Consider the following 25,844-nt stretch of genomic DNA (forward strand, 5'->3'; position numbering starts at 1 on the left):
TTTTATTAATCGGTCCACTATTAGACTATATTTGAAATTTCATTGACCAGGTAGAGATGTTTGAAACTTTAAAGATTATTTTTATATGCTATGAAGTAGGACAAGAAATATCACAAGTAACTTCATATTTACCTCAGAAATAGATGGTATTAAAAAAAAACCACACATACAACAAAAAGAAACCAAATCAACAGATACCACACCACAGCTGAATTTCATTAGTATTTTAATGAGTTTATTCATAAATTTCTAGATTAATCTTGGGAAGTTGATATGTGGCAAGTATTTGTTTCTTACTTTGTCTCTTTTCCTTTTTAATATTTGTTTTGTTATTTGTAATATTCTTTGCTGTTTAAACATTTCTAAATTTTATGCAGTCAAAATAAGTATATTTGTACGAAAAAAGTGAAGCTTTGATCCAATTTACTTTAAAAGCAGCAGCATTTACTGCTAATACAAGGCAAGGAGATAACAGGCGCTGTCAAGAAAGGCTCCCCCAGGCTTTTGATCCAAGACACGTGAGATGATGAATGTTAGATTAGAAAAGGACAGAGACCATTCCAGGAAGAGAAGAGAACGGATGCGCCAAGGCCAAGGGAAGGTACAGTCAGAGTCTCCCTGGTTAAGGAAGGTGACAGAGGGTCAGTAGTTGTGAACACTAGGCCCATGAGTGTCGAGTTCCCAACACTCAGCATACAGCTAGACTCCAGGAGGTGGAAGGTCTCAGGAAGATTCCAACCTGGGAGTCCTCAGCTCAGATATGTAAAGGGTCACCCCTGAGTTCTGATACCACAAAACAGAGAGAATGAAGACTGTAGATATGGCAGCTCCAAGCTGAAACTGAGTGCAGGGAAGAAGTAGGAGAGGAAGATAGAGGCTAGAGGGAAACGGTATCCATGATTTAAAACTCGGAGGAGAAAAGAGAATCAGGAAAGTATGGGACGAGGTGTTGTGATTTTCAGAATCAGACATGGAAGCAAACCCTTAGAGACTGGAGACTGACAGACAAGAGAAGGAATACAGCACATCAATCGCTTTCCAGAACTTCCTGTCTGGGCCCTTCTCCCCCCTCTCCCCTCACTGTCCCAGGGGCAGGGTCTTCGCTGGGAGCACCTCCAGCACACTGCCCATGGAGGGCTCTGCTGTCCTTTAGGTTCCAGCTATGAGCGTCAGAGTCCTTGGGGATGCCCTGCTGCCCCTGGAGTCTAATCTTTCTCACGGATGCCATCGTGTTTCCATCCTGGACCAGGAGTCTAAAACCTCTGACTGGCACCATCTTGTCTCCATTCCATAGGGCCACGTTGGGATCTGCATTTGCTGTGCCAAGCTTCTGCCAGAATCACCACCAGCATTAACAAGATCACACCCGCCAGGACCAGACACAATTTCTCACCGTGTAATTCTGGAAGGTGGGGGCAGGAAGCAAGACAGTGGGGTCATGGACAAGCGGACAAGACCCATCCCGACCCAGACTCCTGAAATAGGAGCTCCTTCACCACTTTCTTGGCCAGACCTTGTCTCCACTCAGCACTTCCCACTGGGCAGAGCTCCAGGTGGCTTACCTGTCTGGAAGCATGCTTCTGTTGGTGAGGGATTGATGTCACTAGGGACTCCTAGGAAACAGAAAGAGCTGGTACAATGCTGGGGGTAGCTTTCCTTCCCATTCTCAGGCTGATCTCAGCTTCCTGAGTCTTCCCCATGACCTTGACCTTCTCTTTAGCACAAATGCCCTTGCCCCTGACTCCCATAGATCCCTTCTCCCACCTCCTTCTCTGAGTGCACCTGGAGCCCAGGGGTTCACTCCCCACACCCCAGTTCTCACAACCAGTCAACAAGGCCATGAAGGAAAAAATTCGGATCTTCCCTTGATCAAACTTAGCTCCCTTATCTAGGGCAAGACACCCACCTTCGTATATCTCAGGATGAAAGGAGATACCAGTGCGCCATGACTGTCTGCCCCACCAACTGCAAAAAGCCAAAACTCCTGCTCCCCCTTCACAGCAGGGGGCAGAGACCCTGACCCCTGACTTGTCAATGGCCCGTCGTGTGCTCCCAGCCCTAAACTGGCTGCCCTGGCTCTGACAGAAGGGTGGGACTGCCTCTGTTCTACTCTACCTCATCACAGCCCTTCTGACTCCTGGTTCAGTTTTTGTATGTTCCCAGTCCCTCCATTGAAATACCAGCATCTGAGAATCCTGGAAAGAAATCTGGAAGAGGCTGACGTTGGGACACTCCTGTTTCCAATAATTCTGTCCAACCATCTCCATGTGTCCCCTACTACCTCCCAATACCTAAGGTCTCCTGGGGACATGTCCTGAGTGTTCAGTAAGAAGGACCATGGGAGCTGATGGGGATGCCACAAGGTCCCTTGCTGGGACCTCCATTCCAGTGGGTCCCAGCGAGCAACTGCACATGGAAGTTTGGCTGACCGAATCACGGTATTCGTAGGCCCACAGGGAAGTCACCCTTCAGTACCCGGTGTGGTCTCAATCACCAAGTGCCATAAAGATGAACTACTCCTCTCAAAAGGGAATCTGTTTCCCAGGGTTCTAAGGGACCCCACAAAGTCGTACTCCCTCCTGACATCACCATGGGGCCAGGCTTGGTCAGAAAAGTTCCAAAAACCTTGATAGAGAAGAAGGCTTGGTGGTAATAAGAACCACTCCCACCCCTCCCTTGGACATAAACAGAATTCAATCTTCCTCCTTACTGGGAGCTTCATTTCATCCTCTTTGCCTCTCGGTATCTGTTTCCCTGGTTTTCTGTTTTTCTACGCACGCACACACCCCTCTATATCTCTTATCCTAGTCCCTCCACCTCTGCAGAATGCAGTGAACAGTAGGACCTTGGCCCTTAGCGGGCAGTGTAGAACAGCATTAAATCCTGATATCTGGGATCTGCAAAAGATTGGGAGTTCCTATCCACCAGCGGCTCCTTGGAAACCCTATGGGGCAGTTCTACTCTGTTCGATTGGGTCGCTATGCATTGGAATCTACTAGATGGGGCAACGGGTTTGTTTTTTCCCCTTTTTTTGGTTTGGGATCTGGCTGCCAGGGCTGAATTCAGCCTCTGCCAGTTAAAAGACTTGTGACTGTGGGCAAGAAGTTTTAACTTAGTTTCTTCTTGTTAAAATTAAAAAAAAAAAAAAAGAGGGGGGAGTAGAGGGGAGGGGAGTAGAGAGGACCAGAGTAATTCCTCCCTCAAGACGTTGCTGTGAGAATTATGTGCTTTAAACAATGCCTGCCACAGAGTTGGTTTTCAATCATTGTTAGTGTTGTTATCACAGTCTTTGTGATGTTTAGGGCCATCCTTTGCCCAGGAGATGTCAATTCCTTACTCTGGTTCCACTGGCCCCTAGTTCTAAGCCTATGGCAGGGGCTGGGTCCCAGAGCCCAATTCACAGCCAGGGATCCCTAGTAACCCACCTCCAGGCTACAGCCTCTGCAATTCAGTAGCTGAGGAGTGGGGTTATATGAGTGGGGATCTGAAAGCTCCAGAGGCTCCTGTGAATGGACCAGGACAAGGATTGAGGTCTTACATGGCGTCGATAATGGTCTGTCCCTCTCTGCCTGGCCCTTTTCTCTCCTGAGTATCCACTTCGAGACCACATCTGACCATCTCTCAATCATAGGCAACAGCCAAAGATTCGTGAACATATTGGGTGGGGGGAAGAGACTGAAAGAGATATCCCCTGTGTCACTCAGCTGAGGGCTGGTCACCCCCTCTGCATCTCCATCATGAGCTGTCTGGACCTTTCCCCACCCCCAGTCCTGTGTCTAGTGTGGAGGTCCTCTGACCTCGGTCCTGTCACTACCTATAAGACTCCAAGATCTGAGCCCTGGAAGGTGGGACCAAGGGCAAAAGACACAGGTATGGGTGGTGGGAGAAGAGCAGGCACTTTGCTCCAATATTTTTGACCTCACAGAATCAGCATAGAGCACCTGGGACGACATGCATTGGGTTGGAGCCTCATCATGGGATCCTGACTCCAGGACCTCACCAGTGAGACTGTGCCTGTCTCACCCGATAGGTTCCCCCAAAGGACTGTCCACTCCTAGTCTACTAGCCATCCCTGGACAGTGTGAATATGTCCAATGGGAGGGATGGACCACACCACAGGGCAACACATTGCCTGGGGTCAGAGTGATTTCTGCCTCAATTTAAGGGAACATTTAACATCCTGAGTAAAAAGATGCACATTCCTTTAAGGGAGTCTGTCCTGCAACCATTCTCTGGAGAGAGAAACCAGAGGGAGATAGGAACCCACTCCCTGACTAATCCAGCAGTACTCTCCCAACACTGGAGCAGAGTGTCCAGGTTTCCCATTGTGTCCACGTGAGACCCAGGTCTCCATGAACCTCAGCGGTGTCTGAAGTCAGAGGGGACAGGTGTGCTGAGGGAGTCAGACAGGTGTGGGAGGAGAGGCTGGAGGAGGGCAGGGGGTCTGTGGAGAGATGGTGGGGCTGGGGACAAGACCCAGGACCTGGGGACAAACATGAGGAGAGAGTGTGAGAGGGCTGGGGGCTCCGGGTGGCTCCTCACCTGTCACCACCAGCTCCAGGAACTCACTGCGCTCAGAACAGATATTCCCTAAAGAATAGATGCAGTTATAATGCCCTGCAGTGTCTGTCTTCACTGAGCTGAAGGGGAATCTGGCTTCTGTCTCAGTCCCAGGAGAGATCTTCACTTGTCAGTGTGAGTTCTTTGCATTCATACCATTCTTCTCCAGTCGGAATACCTCAGCCCCAGGAGGGCCCTGGCACACGAAGGTCACAGACATCCGCCAGGGGATCACAGAGCCTGGCTCGGCTGAGGTGGAGGGTCTGGGCAGGTTCCCTAGGAAGGAATCAGCGGAAATGCCTTAGAGTCCACTCATGAAGAAATCACCATTCCACAAAAGTCCCCCACATCCTGCTGTACAACGCAATTACTTTAGTAAATTTACAGTGCTGTGCAACCATCACCACAACCCAAGTTTAGAACATTTCCACCATTCCCTAAAAACCCCTCACATCCATTTCACGTCCATTTTAATTCTCATCACTGCAGAACTATTTTCTCCACTTGACAATAAGAAGACTGAGATTTGGTCACACTTTTGGCCTTGCTCAGTGCCACACAGGAAGTATGTATGTCACTAAACCATACCAGATCCCATGAGCATCTCTGCAGAGCCCAGCTCTGTCTCTGCCCATGACAATTTTCCAGGGAACGGAGAGGTGGAAGGGGAGGCAAAGGATGAGGATGGCCAGAATGTTCATGGGGACTTCTAGAAAGGGAAGGAGGAGTCTGGGGTTGGCAGGAATGAGTCTAGGGCTGGGGCCAGTCCTCGCTGGGATTGTGTGAGGTGCAGGGGCAAGGGTCTGCAAAGCTGTTGTGGGAAGCCAAGGAGAGGTGTGGGTAACACACCCAGCACAGGTGTGGTTCCCAGTGGCTGCCCAGCAAAAGAGGGGCTTTCTGTCTCTAAGGCAAGCCCTCTGTTGAGCAACCACCTCTGGGTTTTCCTGTGTATTTTCTACATCCATCTGAGCCTTATTTCCATTTCTTCGTTATTAAGCCCCTTAAAAAAAACTTTGGCCAGTCTCAACTTGACTGAAGAGGGTGGGGAGAGAAGGGTTTGAAACTCTGAAACAAGAAGCCTGCATCAAAATTAGCAAAATCAGATGGGGATGAGTCAGGACGGGCCTTGGCCCCACCACTGGGGCTGGTGAAGTTTCTATTCACATATTCATTCACTCACTCATTTATTCACTCACTCATCCTTTCACTCACTCTCATTCATTCATTCATTCACTTATCATTGATTCATTTACTCATTCACTCATTTATTCACACAGCCACTCTTTCTTTCAACTAAATACTATTTTCTTTCCTCTCTATCTATGCGTTTAGATATTCTTTGCATTCACCACTAATTCCACATTTATGAGAAGGTCAGACATGATTCCACCCCTCTTGGAGCTAGAAAGTCTAGGAGGGAGGACAGACACTGGCTAATAGTTGTCCAAATTTACATTACAAACTGTAGTAAGTGTCCTCAGGGGTGAGCCCAGGAATTGAGGGGGCCAGATGAAGGGAGCACTGACTCCTCCCTGAGGGTCTCTGAGCTGAGACCTGAGGGATGAGTTACCTCAGCTGAGCAGATACGGAGTGGAGAAGTCAGTATGTGAGAGAGTCCTCTGTGAAGTGGGTGTGCTTGAAAAACTGAAAGAAAACCAAGGTGTCTGGAGATAAGTGAGCCAACAGCATGGGGGCCAGATGTGCTTGAGAAAACACAGGTCAGATAAAAGGGAGACTGATACTATCTGAAGAAAAACCCTGGGACGGTTTCAAGGAAAAATAAAATTTTAGCTTAAAATCTGAAAAAAAAAATTTTAACTGAAAAAAATAAATAAAACAAAATAAAAAAATAAAATAAGCAAAAAATAAAAAATAAATTTAAAATAAATATATAAATAATGAAAAATATAAAACAAGTGAAAAAATTTTAAATAAAGTAATTCGATGTAAATTTACATGATTACAATTGTGCTTTTAAAATGCAAATAGCCATCACTTTGGTGTGGAGAATGGAGTAGTAGAGAAGCAAGAATGGGTACATAGTGGAAGTAGACCCACGGGGTGAGGAGAGGGGAGGCATTGCAGCCATGAGGCTGAGACATGGAGGTGGCCTGGATGCAGTCGGGGAGAGAGTGTGTAAGAAGACTTGAGAAAAATATAGGAGGTAAAATCAACATTCTTTGGTGATATGTAACATGTGAGAGGAGGGTAAAGATGGGATCTAGGATGAATTCTCAAATTTTGCCCTTTGGACTGTGATAGTCTGTCAAGGTGAAGTGGAGGGAGGTCTTGGCTTGTACGGAGAGAGTTAATGGCCAGATTTGGGCATGTCGAATCTGAGCTTTTTTTTTTTTTTTAATTTTGCTTTAAGTAAAAGTTTACAATTCAAGTCAGTTTTTCACACAAAAACTTATACGCACATTGTTATGTGACCCTAGTTGCTCTCCCTATTGTGATAGCACACTCCTCCTCTTCACCCTGTATTTCCCATGACCATTCGACCAACTCCTGTCCCCCTCTGCCTTCTCATCTCACCTCCGGTCAGGAACCGACCACATAGTCTCATGTGTCTAATTGCGCTAAGAAGCCCACTCCTCACCAGTATCATATTATGTTTTATAGTCCAGTCTAATCTTTGCCCGAAGAGTTGGCTTGAGGAATGGTTTTAGTTTTGGGCTAACAGAGAGTTCAGGGGCCACATCCTCTGGGGTCCCTCCAGTCTCAGTCAGACCATTAAGTCTGGTCTTTTTACTAGAATTTGAGTTCTGCATCCCTCTTTTCTCCCGCTCCAACAGGGATTCTCTGTTGTGTTCCCCGTCAGGGCAGTCTGAGCTGTTTTTGGTGCATCAAATGGAGCTACTAAGAAGATGTAGTCTTTGGATGGTGCAAATAGTTAAGCACTTGGCCACTAACTGAAAAGTTAGTGGTTCGAGTCCACCCAGAGGCATCTCAGAAGAAAGGCCTAGTCATCTAATTTCAAAAAATCAGCCACTGAAAACCCTATGGACCACAGTTCTACTCTGACACACATCAAGTTGCCATCATGAGTTGGTGTCAACTAGATAGCAAATGTTTTGTTTGTTTGTTTGTTTTGTTTTCTTACTAAGAAGACAGGTGGAGAATAGTAAAGAGAACTGGGCTACGGTCATACATGTGGGGTCATTTGCAATTTGGGGTATATTTAAGGGTCTCCCCCCAGTCCCTCCCACAGTCAGCATCATTTTCACCAAACAGTTGCCCATGGAGTAGAGAAGGGGCTGGGAAATTTAAAGACATGACTCACCATTTTGTGCTTGGGTCGCTGGTCCCAGGCAGAACACTGGAAGAGAAGCCCCAGTGAGAAAAACACCCACCACCCTATATCCTAACTCGGATGCTACCAAGGGATGGCTTTGATGGGGGAAGAGGGAATTTGTCGTCGTTGTTGTCAGTTACTGTCCATTCTGCGCCACAGGGTTTTCAACGCTGTGACTTTTCCAAAGCAGATCAACAGACTTGTCTTCCACGTCGCTTCTGGGTGATTTCAAACTGCCCACCTTTCAATTAGTAGTGGAGGACAAACTTTTGCACCACCCAAAGACTTAAGAGGGAATTTGGCCTCCCATAATTTCCAAACTACCCTTTGTCAACATTATCTGACTATATAATCCTTCTTACTCTGAAACTGTTTCAAGACAAACTCCCAAGCCCCCTCTTCCAAACACATTAGTCCAGCCCTTCTTAAATCGGAACTCATCCCCAACCCCCCACCACCCCCATCCCCTTACCCGGTTCTGAGACCCAGCCTTCTGTGCTCAGACTTAGACCCGCGTGAGAGGTGAGTACGCAGACCCCTGGAGTGGACGCCGTTCCTCTCCCAGGTCCCAGAATCTCCCGAGTGGAGTCAGGACTGAGCAGGGAACTGGACTCCCGGCCCCGACACTATCAGCCGCCTGTCCTCTAATCCGTCCGCGTCATTCCCGGACTCACTCAGGCCCAGGAAGGCAGTGGGCATGAGAGACATCGCGTAGCCTGGCCTGCCCTGGAGCCAGTGGAGGACAGTCAGAGCCCTGCAGCAGACTCAGTGAACAGGATTTCTTGGCTGGGCCCTGTTTCGAAATTTCTACAGCAACAGCCTCCCGCAAAGGGGAAGGGTTTTTTTTCTACAGTACTTTCCACTCTTCCCACCCTGAAACGACGGGGTCAAGAGCTGTGGAGCAACTTGGCTGCTGAAAAATATTTCATATCCAAATGCTTGAATGCAGCTGAACTTAACCTCTAGACCAAACCCCCTACAGGTTAGTGCTAAATCTATGGGGCCAGGCTGAACACACGTTATTAAACAAACTGACTTGAATGTCAGTCCCAACCCCACAAACTATGACCATCTGTTCTTAGGCAAGACATTATGCCACTTTAAGTCTCCAGTTCCTTGTATTAAAAGTAGGAACCATAAAATCCTCCTCCAAGTATTTAATAGTGCTGTTGTTAATTGCTATAGAGTAGATTCCTACTCGTGGTGACCCATTTGTGCAGAAAAAAAACTGTCCATAGGATTTTCAAGGCTGTGACCTTTTGGAAGTAGATCGCTCACCAAACCTGTCTTCCAAAGCAACATTTAAACCGCCAACATCTTACCTAGTATTCAAGCGCTTAACCGTTTGTTGCCACCCAGGGACACAACCAAGTATTTAGCACATCAAAAATGTCCGACTGGTAGAAACAATAGAAACGTCCACCAACAGATGAATGGATAAATAAAATGGGGTGTATATACACAATAGAATACTACCCAGACATAAAAAGAAATGAAGTCCTAATGCATGCTACAACATGGAGGAATCTTGAAGACATTTGCTGAATGAAATAAGTTGCGAAAGGACAAATACTGTATGATCTTGCTTATATGAAATAAGCAAATGTATAGAAACCAAAGATTATCAGTGGTTACCAGGAATGGAAGGGAGAGGGAAATGGGGAGTTTTTCTTAGGGGGCGCTGAGTTTATGTTAATGATAAAAGAATAACTCAAATAGTTAGCACTAAGAACTATTAGTGATAATAGTTGCACAATACGAAGAATGTGATCGATGCCACTGAATTTTACCTGTAGAAATTTTCGAATTGGGCAATGTTTTGGTGTGTATATTTTCAGCACAATAAAAAAAGAAAAAATAAAAGGAAGACGAGATCCCCAGAGTCAAACTGAGCTCCAAACCTGGCTCTTACCTTGAGGGCAATGAATCCAGTTTTATTTTCATAGCCTTGTAAGTTGTAGGGGGCAAAGGACAAAGCCCAGGGGTAGTCCCAGTTAAGGAGTCTAGGGAGACACTGTCTTAATTAATTGGAACTTTAGAGTGTGAGGGTGTAGGAGGCTGGGTCTGGTAGGAATAGAATGGGATTGTGGTGGAGGACACTAGGAAATGGCAGGAAAGCCTCGATAACAGCAGACTTGAGCTAGACTCTTCGCTTCACTGCCAAGTAATGTGGTCTTGGTCTACATCTTGGGCAGAAGAGTTTTTAGAGCATCACTGTTGTCATCTATAAAAGTAGGGAGTAACCCCCAACTTGCAAGCCCGTTTAGCAATCAGTGAGGTGTGGTATGTAACACAGCATTACAGATGCCCGGAAATACTGATTCCTGTTCCCTACATGTGAACTTCGGGTTGAGCAACCATCTCTCTATTTTTCCTTTTCTATCTTTCTTACCTTTCTGTTCTTATTAAAGCTATTGGGAACACCGTTGTCTCTCAACTGCTCTAGAGCCCCAAGAGTGGTTTTGGGACCTCAGTGTAGAAATATTGTGTCAAAGTTAGAGAAATTGAAGGGCAGGAGGCAGCGGTGGGCCCTGACACCCAAATGAAGCTGGTAAATATTACATTCATCCATTCTCTCTTTTATTCATTCTACCATTTATCCATTCATTTATTCTTTCAATACATTCAATACATATACTGCGTGCTATATACATACAGCTGGATGTCTTTTGGCATAACTACACGTTTGCTAGCACACAGGTTGGTGTCTTCAAATAGGCCAACCAGATAGGCCTCACTTGCCTCCTGCAAAGCACCGATAGCTGCACTCTGGAAACGCAGATCTGTTTTTGAAGTCCTGGGCAATTTCTCACACCAGACGCTGGCAGGAAAGTTGGCAAGTCAGAAGTTCAGTGGACTTCTGATAACATCGGATTTCCAGAAGTGCCACAGTAGCAGGTGTGACGACTGAGGTTTCTTCATCCCTCCAGTAGAGGCTTTGGCAGCCAGTCGCTTCCTGAGTGCTTTAAGACGGGTAGATTTGCGCAGGCAGCCTGCTTTGTACTTGCCCTGGTACAGAGATCTCCTCATTTACCCCCCTCCTCCTTCGGCTGGAGCTCGGCGAGCTAGAGGCGGCGCTGGCGTTAGACAGAGAGTGAAGGTGGTGTGGCAGTGGCTGCGAACACAATTCTAGGTCGGTTAATTTTCTGTTATGCCCATTGTAGCTCATTTTTTAAAAAAGCATAATGCATAGAAGGATGTCTTTGATAGATTTTTTAAGGAAAAAAAGCAGGTTGCCAAAGCGTCTGTAAATTATTTTTCACGTTGAGAAAGAAAAAAAACTGATACATATGCTTGAAAAAACCTGGGAGAAATAATAACAATAGCCAGCATTTTCCAGATAAATACAACGACAAGGCCATGCTTTATTTCATTCAAACATCATTAAAAGCCTTATGAGGTATAGTCCATCCATAAGGAAATTAAAACCTAGAGAAGTTAAATAGTACTGCAAGAAGGTGATCTAAGGTATAGTCACATGTATAAATAGGTGTGTGTGTGTGTGTGTGTGTGTGTGCATACGAGAGAGAGACAGAGACACATAGAGAGAGTATGTTCCACTTGAAACAGAGAAATTAAGTGCAGGATGTCACAAAAGAAAACAAATTATTTGTTATAATTAATGTTATGTGTCAGCTTGGCTAGGCTGTGATTCTCAGCACTATATAATTATCTTCCATTTTGTGATCTGATGTAAGGGGAGTTTCCTTGGGGGCGTGGCTAGCATCCATTATATATGTTCTGGCAAAGCTCTCTCTCTCTCAACCCTGCATCTGACTCATCATCTGCCCTCTTGTTCTTGGGACATGAGCCAGCACCCTGCCATCGGACCTCCTGATTTTGGGTTTGTCAACTCCTGCAAACACATAAGTCATGACAAGTCTCCAGCCTGATGCCTGGCCCACAGCTTTGGGACTTGCTAGCCTCCACAACTGTGTGAGCCATTAAATAAATCTCTCTCTTTCTCTGTCTCTTTCTCACTCTCTCTCTCTATGTATGTGTGTGTGTGTGTATATATATATATATATATGTAGGTACGCATCACCGCCTTTGCTCCTCAAGAGAACCCAGCCTAAGATGGCGTTTTAGTCTGGGTTCTCTTGAGGAGCAAACCCAGTGAAATGTATATACATATATAGAGGGAGATTTATTTCAAAGAAATGGCTCATGCAATCGAGGGGGCCGGCAAGTTCCAAATCCATGGGTCAGGCAGCAGGCCGAAGGCTTCTCATGACTCATGTGGTTGCAGGGTCTGATGAACCCAAAATCTGCAGGACAGATGTCAGGCTACTGGCTCACATGGTTGCAGAAGGTGGCAAATCCAAAATCTGCAGGTCAGGTGGCAGCGAGGCAAATGCAAGATCAAACAAGAGCAAGTGAGCTTTGCCAGAACATCTCTGTATATTTTGGATGCAAGCCTCACCCCCAAGGAAACTTCCCTTCCAACTGATTGGCTGCTCACAACAGATCACAAAATGGAGGATGATTACATAAAACTGAGAATCATGGCCTAGCCAAGTTGACACATAGCATTAACCATCACACAAAGACACAACTATGAGATTGGGAAGCAGATCTCTGGAGGAAATCAAACTAGAATACAAACAGAAAATGAAAACTCAGTGCAAGTTAAAATTGAGTAGAAAGGCTGGGATCTCACCCTCTTTGCAATAGGACAGAAACACCCCAGCCCAGTGGAAGGTGGCCTTTCCTGAATTCAGACATAGAGTCTGGTACCTGCATATGGGTCTGCAACCCTGGCATCTAGTAGTCTCCTTGGGCAAATTATTGCATGTTTCAGTCCCCAGTTACTTCAAGTACCCATGGGAGCAAGAATAGTACATAGTGTGGAAGGTATATGAGGATTGAATGCATTGATGTTTGCCTGGAACTTAAGTAGCAATTACACCAAAATAAGAGCTATCCAGTAGAGTCCCTGGGCAGTGCAAATGCTGGGCTGTAACCCAGAATGTAGATACAGCACCTTCAAGTTGGGGTAGCCTCTGGAATCAGGTGAGGGGAGAGAGAAGATGAAGAGGAAGACAGAGGCTGAAGGGAAACTGAATACATGGTTTAAAACCTGAGAGGGTGGGCAGAGAGATTCGGGTAGGAACAGGGCAAGGTGTTATGATTATCAGAAAGATTAAGTGTTGTGCTAATAACGGAAATGTTGGCTGTTCAAACCCACCCAGAGGCACCTCGGAAGTAAGGCCTGGAAATCTGCTTCTGAAAAGTCACATCCTTGAAATTCCTGTGGAGCAGTTCTACTCTGCACACACAGAATCAACTCAATGGCAAATAAAAACAAAAACAAGAGTTATCCAACTTTGTATTTATTTTTAAAATATTCTTTGTTTCTAATATATAACATTATTCAGTATGGGGCCTGTAACACACGTGCAGGTTTATTTTCTGTTTTATTTATTTTTTTAACTAAAGACACACCAAAAGTTAATGAATATAAGAAGGTCTTGCCACCTAGTGGTTGGCAGATTAACTTTGTTACATCTGAGTTAGCAAAGGGGTTCTGACCTTAGAAATAGGACAGCGACTGACTCGTCCCATGTCCACAGCAGTCTTGGGACATTCCTAGCCTGGGTGTTATATCATTCCCACATCCTCTCTCAGTACAGATGGTCCCGTTCCTGGGATATGGCCATTCAGAATCTCAGTTGTTTGTTTGTGAAGACACCTTGCTGTGGCATGGTTTTCAAATACAGTAGCAATCACAAACAATGCTAAATAATCAGGTGGGCAGTTATGGAACAGTGCCTCAATAGACTGTGAACATACATTAAGAAAATAGAATAGTGGACATCGGAAGACCATTCCAGTAAGAGAAGAAAATGGGATATGGGAAGGTGCAGTTCAGAGCCCCCTTGTATAAGGCAGGTGACAAGTGGTCAGTGGCTGTGACAGCCAGGGCAGTGAGTGTTAATTTCCTGACACCCAGCAGGCAGCTGAAATGTGGGACTTCAGGAAGAGGGAGATCGTGAGATATTCCAGCATGGGAGTCATCTGCATGGATGCGGAAAGGATCACCCCAAATGCAGTTATCAGAAAATGGAGAGAGTGGAGACTGTAGATATGGCACCTTCTAGTTGTGGTAACCTCTGAAATCTGGTGAGGGGAGGAAGAAGATGAAGAGGAAGACAGAGGCTGGAGGGAAACTGGATCCATGGTTTAGAACCAGAGGCGGGGTAGAGAGATTTGGGAAAGTGTAGGGTGAGGTGCTGTGATTATCAGTATCAGACGCTGAACTAAATCCATGGAGACAGAAGACTGACAGACCAAAGAGGGGATGGAGCATGTCACTGCTATTCCCTGATATCTTCTAGGAATGGGCTGGGATCTGGGTATGGTCTCTGAACTGCCCCAGGGGCAGCCTCCTCACAGGGCGTACCTGAAAGGCACAGACCATGGAAGGCTCTGGTCTCTTTTGGGCTCTGGATTCAAGCCTCAGAGTCTTGGGGATGTCCTCTTGGGTCTGGAGTCTAATCTTCCACAAAGTGTTGTCTTGTCTCCATCCTGGGCCTGAAGACTAATCTCTCTGATGGGTACCATCTTGTTTCCATCCTAGGCCTAGAGTCTGATCCCTCTGACTGGCATCATCTTGTCTCCATCCCATGGGACAATGTTGGAATCTGCACTGGTTGTGCCAAGCTTCTGCCAGAATTGCCACCAGGACCAGCAAGACCACACCAGCTAGGCCAATGCAGACAAAGTTCCCCACAGTGTAATTTCAGGTGGTGGGGGATGGAAACAGGACAGTGAGGCCACTAACAGGTGGACAAGACCCATCCCAACCCAGATTCCTGAAATTGGAGCTCCTTCCCCACTTTGACAACATGTTCTCAGGAGGGATTGGTCCCTGGAGAAGGACATAATGCTTGGCAGAGTACAGGGTCAGCAGAAAAGAGGAAGACCCTCAATAAGGTGGATTGACACAGTGGCTGCAACAATGAGCTCAAGCATGGCAGCAATTGTGAGGATGGCTCAGGACCAGGCAGTGTTTCATTCTGTTGTGCATAGGGTCGCTATGACTCAGAACTGACTCGACGGCACCTAACAAAAACACAACATCCCCACTTTACTGTCCAGACTGTGTCTCTACCCAGCACTGCCCCCTGGCTGACTTCCAGGTGGGTTACCTGTTGGGATTCTGCTTCTGTGGTGGAATGGCCAGTGTAACCAGGGGCTCCTAGGAATCAGAAAGGGCTGATACAAAGCTGAGGCAGTCTTTCCTGCCCTTTCTCAGGCTGACCTCAGCAGTCTGAGTCCTCCTCTTGACTTTCCTTTTGGCGCAAATGTCCTGCCTCCCTTTGCTCCTTCTCCCCCGCCTGCCCCAAGTGCCCCTAAGACCCAGGAGTTCACTCCTGTCTCCCCCAGTTCCCAAAACCAGTCAACAAGAGGGCACTGGGGCAAGACCTTTAGGCCTTGCCTTTATCAAACTCAGCTCCCAATCTAGGAGAAGTCACACTGCCTTTTGTTTCTCAACTCCACAGGAGAGGGGTCACCAGAGTGAAGAGAAAGGAGAAAACACCCTCAGCTTACACAAGTGTACTCTGCCCTCCCTCTCTGACCTCTGTGTCCACAGCTCTTCCCTGGTCCAGAGGGAGCTAGGAACCCCACTCTCTGACCCAGCCCAGCAGTGCCCAGCCATGTCTGCCTCCTGATGCTGGTGTTGAGTGTCCAGGCCATCTGTGGTGTCCACATAAGACCCAGGTCTCCAGGGACCTCAGCAGTGTCTGAAGGCTGGGAGGACATGTGTGCTGAGGGAGAGCCATAGGATGGGAGAGGAGAGGTCAAGGAGGAAGGCATGGTTCTGTGGAGAAATAGTGGAGCTAGACACAGGACCCAGGAACCAGGGACAAACCTGAAAGCTGAGCCTGAGACAGGTGGGGGCCCAGGGTGACTCCTCACCTGTCACCTCCAGCTCCAGGAACTCACTGAACTCAGACCAGATATTCCCTGTGAAATAGATGCAGCGATAATGCCCTGGAGTGTCTTCACTCACTGAGGCGTGGGTAATCTGGCCTCTGTCTCAGTCGACTGAGTGAGTACTCATCACATGCACATCTTGGTATGACTTTCCCGCCTTCACCAGACGGAATAGCTTAGTCCCCGGAGGGCCCCCACATGATGGTCACAGGCTTCTCCAGGGGAACCACAGAGCCTGGCTCAGCTGAAATGGAGGGTGTGGGCAGGGACCCTAAAAGGGAATCGGAGCAGGGATTTCAGGGTCCACTTGTGAGGAAGTCACCCTCCCTCTCTGTATAAGGGACTGCAGTGAGGTAATGCAGAGACTGTCATTGCCTCCATAACGTCTGTGCTCCACTTCCTCATTTGTATCAGACCTCCGCTTTCAGCTGGGCACTCTGCCTGGTGGAACAAAAGTTGACATTTGGCAACCCAAGGATCAGTTATGTGTAGTGTGTTCGCATAACTGTGTAAGGAGTCTTGTTGGTGAGATTTCCAGAAAAGCATCTTAAAGGATGTTAATTAGGCCAAGAGGGCCCTTTCCTTATTTCCGTCTTTCATTATCCTTCCAGCCTGCAAACAGATGGCTGGAGCAACAGCAGCCAACCTGGATAAAGAAGTGAACTTAAGAGTGGTGGTCATGAACTTAAGAACAAGATTATGGAGCATAAAGAGGAACTCTATATCCCTGGTGACATTCTGAAGTTGCCACAGGATCTCCGGGCAAACTCCCCAGAGACCGCATTTCCATGAGAGAGAAATAAACTGCCAGCGTGCTCTCCATGAATGCAGCTGACGTGAAACCTAATTTATTCAAACAAGGCTGTGGTGGTTAAGATTGTGTGTCAACTTGGCTGGACCATGATTCTCAGTGTTTTGGCAGTTGTATAATGTTGTGATCACTTCCTTATTGAGATTCAATATGTGATCACCCCCATGATGGAATCTGCTGTGCGTAGCCAATCAGTTGAAAGGGAGTTTCCTTGGGCATGTGGCTTCATTGAATATATAAGCAGACATTCTGACAAGGCTCAGGGGCTTTTTGCTTATGTTGGATCTTGCAGCTAGCTCCTGTGTGTCTGACTTCCAATGCTTAGGACTTGAGCTAGCAGCTTCCTTCAGTCTTGCCTGCCCATCTTGGGATTCATCTATCTTCACAGCCTGTGAGCAAGAGCCCTGCTGTCTGACCTGCCTATCTTGGGTTCGCCAGCCCCTGCGGCTACGTGAATCAGGAAACAACCCTAACCTGACCCACGGACTTGGGACATTCCAACCTCTACAACCTTGTGAGCCATCTCCTGGATACAAATCTCTCTCTCTCTCTCTCTATGTATATACGCTTTAATGGTTTTGCCTCTCTAGAGAACCCAGCCTGAGACAAAGACTTTCTGTTGTAGAACATATGCAGTGTGCTGATATCTGCTCATGATACACTACATGATTTTAATTTCCTCCAATTTACAGAAAAGGACACAGACTTTAGTGAAAAGATGGGTCTTCCTCAAGGTCACACGGTTATTATGTGGCAAAGCCTGTCTAGATCCTAAATCAGTCTCTGTACAGAGTCTAGCTCTTTTCTTTTCCTGCAGCTGTTTCCCAAGAAAACAGAAGTGGAAGGAGAAGATGGTAAAGATTGAAGGAGTCAAGTTCATTAGTAGAGGCTTTGGAGTACAAGATGTAGGACAGGTCTGGAAATGCAGTGTGATGGATTGCTTTTTGTGTGACCTTTCTTGCCATGGTCTTGTAACTCCACCCACGTGATTGGGCGGGACTGTGAAAATAAGGTAACTGTGGTCCAGCAAGGTCAGTTATGCCATCCTGCTAGGCTTAAAAGAGAGCCAATTCCAGAGCAGAGAGAGGATCTCACCACCAAGGGAGGAGAGCCAAGAGCAGAGTGTGTGGTTTGGACATGGATCCCTGCACTGAGAAGCTCCTGGAACCGGGAGACAGAGAGATAGAGAGATGTAACACTGAAGATGGCAAGAAGCAGTGGCAGAGAAACAGCAGCAGGAGAGACCAGCCGGAGACCATGTAGTGGGCTTCCTGGCCCCCCGAGCAAGAAAGCTGAGTGCCTTTGGGCAGGAGGCTTGCTGGCAGAGTGGAATGCCTCCAGGCCCTTAATGGCAGAGCTAAAACAACTTTATAGCACTTGCCTGAGCAGGGCAGAGGCCGAGGGCCAGGGAGAGGCCTGCCTGCAAGCATGGCTAGGAAGAGGCTGTCCTGATGGAAGAACTGTATCCTGAGCATTTCTGAACCTAAATTGTAACCTGTTACTTCCTCAATAAACCCCATAATTGTGTGTACTGCAAGTTCTGCATGGCCACTGCAGTGAATTATCAAACCCAGTAGAGAAGCAAAGAGTGCTGTGGAAGGGACAGTTGGTGTCAGAATTAGTAAAGATGGTAGAGAGAAGAGGCATGTCTGACCTCCACCTCATGGGAATCTGCCTTGGGCTGTTGATCTTGATTCTCCTTCCTCCTTGTGAAGTTAGAGGAGGTCAGATGCCACCCCCACACCATTTTTACAGGTAGGGATAGAACAAATAGGATGGGACTGTGGTGGCACACACTAGGAAGTGGTAGGAGAGACCTCAATGCCAGGAAACCTGAACTAGAATCTTCACTGTCAAATTATGTGGTCTTGGCATAAACCTTGGACAGAAGGCTTTTTAGAGCATCATTGTCACCTGTAAGAGTAGAGAATAAATCCCAATTTACAAGTCTTTTAAACAGTCAGTGAGGTGAGGTATGTAACACATCCAGCATTACAGATGCCCAGACAATACTGATTCCTGCTGCCTGAGCACTAACTCTGGGTTAAGCAACCACCTCTGGATGAGCCTTGGTACAGAAGGTTGTGTCAAAATTAGAGATACTGGAGTGCAGGAGGCAGGAGTGGGCATTGACACCCAAATGAAGCTGGTCCACATTACATTCATCCATATTCTCCCTTTTTTTCATTCAATTACACATCCATTTATTTACTCTTTCAATACATTTCTAGTTGCCTTCCATCACGGACGATGAGTGAAACGGGCATGATCTCTGTGCTCAGGGAGGTGGAGGTCTAGGAAAAAGGACTGATAATTGCAAAGAAATACTATTACAAGCTGTCATACGTGCTATCAGGATAAGTCCAGGAAACTACGAGTGCTGAGGACAGGGTGAGCTGACTGTCATGGATCCATACCTGTGGTCAGCTGTAGGCTCAAGGTAAGACTGATCAGGCAGATGTCTGAGGGATGAGGGTGACTTTCTCCCCAGGAACTCGGCATCCTCTGGACTAGAGAAAGGACCAAGGAAGGGCCTGGACCCTGCACCAGAGTCTCATGCCCCTTATTTCTACCCCTTCATTCCCAGACTCACTGAGGCCCAGGAAGATGGGGAGATTGGGGGACATAACACTACCTTTGTGCTATCTGCTCTGTCCTTGTTCTGTAGGTGGAAGGATAGAGCCCTGCAGGTCAGCCTGTACACAGAAGGTACTCCCAGGAGCCGTGTCTTGGGGCTTTGACCTCAATAGGCTCACAGAAAGGGATCTGTTCCCAGGTCTGTCTCAGCTTCCCCCAAACTGGGCCTTCATTTCCAGAGGTGGTTATAGCAAGATGTTTTGTAACCAGGCGAATCCTTTGTCTAGATCAAACCCCCATATTATTAACTCACAGAGAGATACATAGATAATAGGTAGGTAAGAGATAGATAGACAGGCAGGCAGACAGGCAGGCAGGCAGATAGATAACATATTGCTGTTGTTGTGAGGTGCCATCAGGTCGATTCCAACTCATTGCGCCCATATGTGCAACAGAACAAAACACTGCCCAGTCTTGCCCCATCCTCACAGTCGTTATGCTTGAGCCCATTGTTGCAGCCACTGTATCGATCCTTCTCATTCAGGGTCTTCCTCCTTTTCTTTGACCCTCTACTTTACCAAGCATGACGTCCTTCTCCAAGGACTGATCCCTCCTGACAACATGTTCAAATTATGTGAGACAAAGTTTCACCATCCTCGCTCCACCCACTGCAGCCTTGCTGTTTGGATTTACTGACAGAAGCAGAGTCTTCTTTTAACTGGGGCAGACACTATGGCCAGGCCAGCCAGTACTCTTGAGGGAGGCAAAATAATTCACAAAATCTCTACAAACAATAAAGAATCCAGTTACCCACCCTCTTCTCCTCTGAGTCAGATTCAAACAAACAAGATTTAAGGGCCACCGCACACATATAACAGTTGAAAAATACCTGTGTGTGTTTGTGTGAGAGAGAGAGACAGAGACAGAGAGGATGTATTGCACTTGAAACAGAGAAATTGAGTAAAATATAACAGATAAAAGCAAAGATAAAGACTATAGGATTGGGAAGCAGATCTCTGGAAGAAATTAAACTTGAGTACAAATGGAAAATGAAAACTCAGTACAAATTAAAATTAAGTAGAAGTGCTTTGCCCTCACTCTCTTTGTACCAGGAGAGAAACACCCCAGCCCAATGGGAGGCAGCGTTTCCTGGGTTCAGACATGGAGTCTGGCACCCCCACATGGCCTGCAGCCCCAACACTGAGTAGCTGGTGACCTTGGGCAAGCTACTTAATGTTTCATTTCCTCAGTTTCTTCAAGTAAAAATTAGAGTCATAATAGGACATATTGAGCATAGTTTGAATGAGAATAGAATGTGTTAATATTTGCCTAGAACAAGAATAGCAATTTCTCCATAATAAGTACCATCTTTTTTTTTTTTTTTATGTTTTTGTGGGCACCCTGATGGTGCAGTGGTTAAGCATTTGGCTGCTAACCAAAATGTAGGCAGTTCAAATCCACCAGCTGCTCCTTGGAAACCCTATGGGGCAGTTTTTGTTTGAAGGGGCCCCGGTGGCACAGTAGCTAAGCACTTGACTGCTAACCGAAAGACTGGCAGTTCAAACCCACTAGCCACTACGCAAGAGCAAGAGAACGATTACAGCATTGGAAATGCAAAGGGGCAATTCTATTCTGCCCTGTAGGGTCGCTATGAGTCAGAATTGACTCAATGGCAAGTTTTTGTTTGTTTGTTTATGCTTTTGTTTAATTTTTTTTTAATGTTCTTTTCCTAATATATAACATTGTTTTAGTACTAGACCTGTAACACACATTCAGGTTTCTTATTTTTGTTTTTAAATACACACACGCCAAAAGCTAATCCACACAAGAGGGTCTCGCCCCCTAGTAACTGGCAGAGTCATTTTCTGTTTTACTCTGAGTGTTTGAAAGACAGAGGGAAGGAGATGCGATAATGGAAACAGAAGTCATTGAAGCTTATTGGGAAGGACAGCATCTCTTTTCAAAATTGGAGGGCATTAGCCAGGTGAGAAGGACAAAGGGAAGAGCAAGGTCCATGTCCTACGGCCAGGTGGACACGTGCTGTGTTTGGAGCTCAGTGTGGAAGAGCCTGAAGAAGGGAGAAAGTGGGAAACGTCTCATCTCATGCTGAGTGGAATTAAAGACCTTACAATGGTCTACAGGGACCCTCCCACCTTGTCCAATCCTGTGATGGTTACTGTTACGTGTCAACTCGACTAGGCTATGATTCTCAGTGGCTTGGCAGACACTATGTAATCACCTCTCATTTTGTGATTTGATGTGAGCAGCCAAGCAGTTGGAAGAGGCGTTTCCTTGGGGACATGGCCTGCATTCATTATGTAAGAGTATTCTGGCCAGCTCATTCTCTCTTTTGATCCTGCACTCTTCTTGCTGCTTGACCTCTGGTTCTTGGGATGTGAGGAAGCCTCCAGCCTGCCTCCTGATCTGCAGTTTGGATTCACCAGCCCCCGCAACCCCATGACCCAGCAGCCTGCTGCCTGACCCACGAATTTGGGACTTGCCAGCCCCCACAATTGCATGAGCCATTTCCTTGAAGTAAATTTCTCTCTCTCTCTCTATACATATAAAAAAAAAAAAATTTTTTTTTTTTTTTTTTATGTATATATGCTTCACTGGTTTTGCCCCTCTAGCGAACCCAGACTAAGACAACATCACTTCAACCCATGGCCCATTTGCTGTCCCCACACATGCTGAGCACACTCCAGCCAAGTTGTGTCTTCTCATGTGTTCAGGAATCCTTTGTCTCCTGCTTGTCCCTAGGCCCCAGAGCCAGCTCAGGACCCTCATCGTCCCTCATCGCCATGTCCCCTTCCACTGTCTTCATCTCCTACCATCCCCCTGGGCTGTGAGCTTCTAGAACTAAGGCCATGTCACCTTCATCCCCATATTCCCCATGCTGACCACAAGCCTGACCAGAAGAAGACCTTGGGAATGCTGACCAACCTCCTGGCTGAGAGGTCATATGTACACAGGTGTGTGTGCAGGGAAGTTGAGGCAGAGTATTCTCAATGATGAGGAGTGTGTGAGAAATTCAGTGGATGTGGGAAACATGGAGGCAGCTGAGAACCCAGGGCAGGGGCACCCTGACTGTCCAACAAAAGAGAGGCTGGGATAAGGCCAGAGCCACCGTGCTGGATAAATCAAGGAGGCTTGAGAGCCAGGCCAACTTCCTGGACTGATCCAGTCAGCAAGGGGTGCTGTTGAGGATCTGGAGCAAAAGCCTTGAGGTCATTGTTAGTTGCTGTCAAGCTAATTCCGACTTATGGTGACCCCATGTGTGCAGAGTAGAGTGGCTCCATTGGGTTTTCAAAGCTGTGACTTTTCAGAAATAGATCACCAGGCCTGTCTTCCAAGGTGCCTCTGGGTGGGTTCAAACCGTCATGTGTGCATATGTGTGAGTGCATGTGTATGGATGTGTGTGTGCATGTATGTGTGCATGTGTGTACTTAAGTGTGTGTGTGTGCATGTTTCTATGTGTGCGTGTGTGTGTGTGTGTGTGTGTGTGTGTGTGTAGTGGCTGGGGGGCAGTCATTAGATGGGGCCAGCTCTCTGCCTTCACCTGGCCACACATCCCCTCAGACCCTTCCCTCATTCATTCCTAACACACACACACTCAGAAAACACTGATGCTTCCTTTGTCGGTCTTGTTCCCTCACTAAGTTTTGAGCAACTGTGGAGGCAGAGACTGGAACCCAGTAACCTGTGCACCCCAGCACCAAGTGTAAGGCTGCGGTAGGTTAAAAAAAAGAAAGAAAAAAAAAAAAACCATTGCTGTCGAGTTGATTGTGACTCATAAAAAAAAAAAAATAGCGACCCTATAAGCCATAGCTTAGGCTTCTGGAGATGTTTATCGGTGAACAAAGTAAAGCAAGATGCTGCATAAGTATAACAGTCTCAAGGCCAGCAGCTGAACTCTGGAAAGGACTATAGAGTCAGTGAGTAGATAATTAAAATGGAGTCTCTGGTGGCAGTTTGGAATTCAGAGAAGGGGGAATGTCTAGAAGCAGCTGGGTGACTGCAACGGTTTATGAGATCAGCTTGGTGACTGTGGCTGGGTCTGTGGAATCAGCTGGGCACATATAGTGGGATCTCTGGAAACAGCTGGGCAACTATAACTGGGCCCCTGGAAACAGCTGGGTGGTTGCTGTAGGGTCTCTGGAAAAAGCTGAATGACTGTAGCAGAGTCTCTAGAAACAGCTGAGTGGCCGTAGCTGGATCTCTGGAAACAGCTGAAAGTCTGTAGTGGGGTCTCTGGAAACAGCTGCGTGGCTGTAGCTGGGTCTCTGGAAACAACTGGGCAGCTGTAGTTGGGTTTCTGGAAACAGTCCAGTGACTGTAGTGAGGTGCCTGGAAACAGCTGCAACACAATGTCTCTAAGAAGCTGGTCGATTGTGGAAGAGATTGCCTGGTTACTGAATCTCTTAGATGTTAATCAGTGACCTCCAGACCCCAGCTCTTGTCTCCCAAGGAGCTGACTGGCTGATGCCCCAGAGCAGACATGATTCCACTGCGGAAGCCTTCTAATTGGCTGCTCCAAGCCCTTCCCAGAGTGATGTCCTGTGTCCTTGGGTGCAGCAGGCAGGTGGGCCCTGGGGTCAGCGCTTGGCAAGGGATGCATACATGCCAGATTCCACCATAGGCTCTGCGGACTGGGGGGATACCACTCGGACTGCCCCCTGAGTGAGGGCCCAGTGGTCCAGGTGAGCGTATGTCACCTCCTGGGGACTTCCTGCAGCAGGGGCCTGAGGGAAAGAGGCCAGGGTGAGTCAGGGTGGCTGAGGGTGAGAGGAGAGGGCCTTAGGGAGGACTGGTTGGTACCCAGTTTCCAAGATGGCACTCAACGATCATGCTACTGTGTTGTCCCCTCGCATGTGATATCAGGGCTGCTCCGTGTGACAAAAAGGGCAGTGATGGTTCAGTGGTAGACTAGAAATCTCAACTACCATGCAGAAGACCCATGGTGGCAGGCGGAAACAGCTGCCGAGTCAATTCTAACTCATAGCAACCCTATAGGACAGAGTAGAACTGGTCCATAGGGTTTTCAGGACCGCAAATGTTTACAGAAACAAACTGCCACATCTTTCTCCTGTGGAGCAGCTGGTAGGTTTGAATCATTGACCTTTCACTTTGCAGCTGGGCACTTAACCACTGTGCCACCAGGGCTCCTTGCAGGAGGCCTGGGTTCAATTCCTGGCCAATGCACCTCATGTGCGGCCACCATCCATCTGTCAATGGAGGCTTGCATGTTGCTATGATACTGAACAGGTTTCAGCAGAGCTTCCAGACTAACAGACTAGGCTGATTCCAAAAATCAGCCAGTGAAAACTCTATGGATCACAAAAGTCTAAACTTGTTATACATGGGGTCTCCATGAGTTGAGGCCGACTCAATGGCAACTAAAAACAACTACTGTATAACCAACAGAATTTGGCAGAAGTGATGGCATATCACTTCCAAGGTGAGGCCACGTAAGACATAGTAACTTCTGCCCTGCCCTCTCTTGGATTCCTAACCCTGGGGGAAGTTGGCTGCCATGGAGAGGCAAACATGGTGAGGAATTGAGGACTCCTGCCAAGAGCCGTGGGAGTAGACATCTTAGAAATATATCCTCCAGCCCCAGTCAAGCCTTCAGATGAATGCAGCCCTGCTCAATATCTCAACAGCAACCTCTTGAGAGACCCTGAGCCAGAACCACACAGCTGAGCCACTCCCAATTTCCTGACCCAAGAAACTGACCTAATTTTGTTAAACTGTTAAATTTGGAGAACTTTGTTATGTAGCAACAAATAATGAACTCAAAGACTTACTGAGGTGTCCATCTCTCTGTCATTCTCAGGAAGTCCATCCACTCTGGCCATATCTGGAGGGGAGAGGACAAGTGGTCATTACTCTGGGGTAGACTTTAGAAAGCAAATATCCCTGAAATCACATAGCTTTAGATTTCATCCTTCACCCCAAATAGAACATCTAGAATGTTTCCAAACATTCCCCTCTTCTCCTGTTGCTTTCTGACTTTCACTGAATCCCCACTTCCCTCCTTCCAGGCCAGTCCCTCCTCCTTACCCCCTTACCTGGTGTGCTGTTCAGGATATCAACACCTGGGCTTAACCTGAGGGGAAAGAACGAATAAGTATTAAGAGCAGCCAGGACACAGATGATTGAGTAGGGGCTTGGGGGTCATTCCCAGTAACCTCACCTCTCCTGTGGATTTTGCTCCTTGCCCTTGCTTCTGGGGATCCCTGAGGACAATCAGTGGTCTCAATTCAGAAAAGAGGTCCTCTCTACAGGATCCCCCAACAACCTCCTCAGGTCACCCACCCCTGTCCTTGACACTTACGGTGTTTTCTCTGACACTGACGATGGATGAAGAAGAGGACCAGAAGGAGGAGACAAAGGAGAAAGGCCACAGAGATCCCAATGAGACTGTAAAGCAGTTCTGGTGACAGGATTTGGGGACGAGTTGTATCTAGGAAAGATGGGACCAAGATATCAGCAGCTTACAGTTATTGAGCACCTATTGCACATCACATATCACAAACAGCTCATAGCTGTTGGGCATCTACTGCATCTACACACAGCTCACAGCTATTGAGCACCTACTGCACATATATATGAACCCCTGGTGGCATAGTGGTTAAGAGCTAAGACTGCTAACCGAAA

General features: G+C 47.1%; 2 protein-coding genes across 11 annotated transcripts in view; both read right to left on the minus strand.

The window, feature by feature from the left end:
- Window positions 1-209: 209 nt before the first annotated feature.
- LOC100665011 (leukocyte-associated immunoglobulin-like receptor 1) lies at window positions 210-8,649 on the minus strand. 2 transcript variants are annotated; one of them, XM_023543552.2, is made up of 5 exons: window positions 8,530-8,644; window positions 7,844-7,879; window positions 4,717-4,836; window positions 1,563-1,613; window positions 210-1,402 (listed from the first exon to the last, which is right to left on the minus strand). In XM_023543552.2, exons 1-5 carry the CDS (start codon window positions 8,561-8,563, stop codon window positions 1,254-1,256), a joined length of 390 nt encoding a protein of 129 aa, XP_023399320.2. In that variant the 5' UTR covers window positions 8,564-8,644; the 3' UTR covers window positions 210-1,253. The 2 variants fall into 2 exon arrangements, with proteins under 2 accessions (XP_023399320.2, XP_023399321.2); XM_023543553.2 differs by lacking the exon at window positions 7,844-7,879 and having other exon boundaries at window positions 8,530-8,649.
- Window positions 8,650-9,803: 1,154 nt separating this feature from the next.
- The window catches only part of LOC100665296 (leukocyte-associated immunoglobulin-like receptor 1), a 30,015-nt gene continuing 13,974 nt past the window's right edge, over window positions 9,804-25,844 (minus strand). For 3 of the 9 annotated variants that reach the window (XM_064293350.1, XM_064293349.1, XM_064293352.1), the window contains 5 exons: window positions 25,522-25,650; window positions 25,381-25,423; window positions 25,256-25,293; window positions 24,992-25,044; window positions 9,804-10,970 (listed from right to left, as the gene is read on the minus strand). In XM_064293350.1, coding sequence (XP_064149420.1) covers window positions 10,821-10,970; window positions 24,992-25,044; window positions 25,256-25,293; window positions 25,381-25,423; window positions 25,522-25,650 — 413 coding nt within the window. In that variant the 3' untranslated portion in view covers window positions 9,804-10,820. Of the gene's footprint in view, window positions 10,971-17,944; window positions 19,118-20,531; window positions 21,253-23,013; window positions 23,927-24,991; window positions 25,045-25,255; window positions 25,294-25,380; window positions 25,424-25,521; window positions 25,651-25,844 lie in introns of those variants that run through there. The other 6 variants (XM_064293351.1, XM_023543533.2, XM_023543534.2 and 3 more) reach the window with 6 other exon arrangements.

The sequence above is a fragment of the Loxodonta africana genome, chromosome 11 (genome assembly GCF_030014295.1).
Source record: "Loxodonta africana isolate mLoxAfr1 chromosome 11, mLoxAfr1.hap2, whole genome shotgun sequence".
NCBI classification, from domain to species: domain Eukaryota; kingdom Metazoa; phylum Chordata; class Mammalia; order Proboscidea; family Elephantidae; genus Loxodonta; species Loxodonta africana.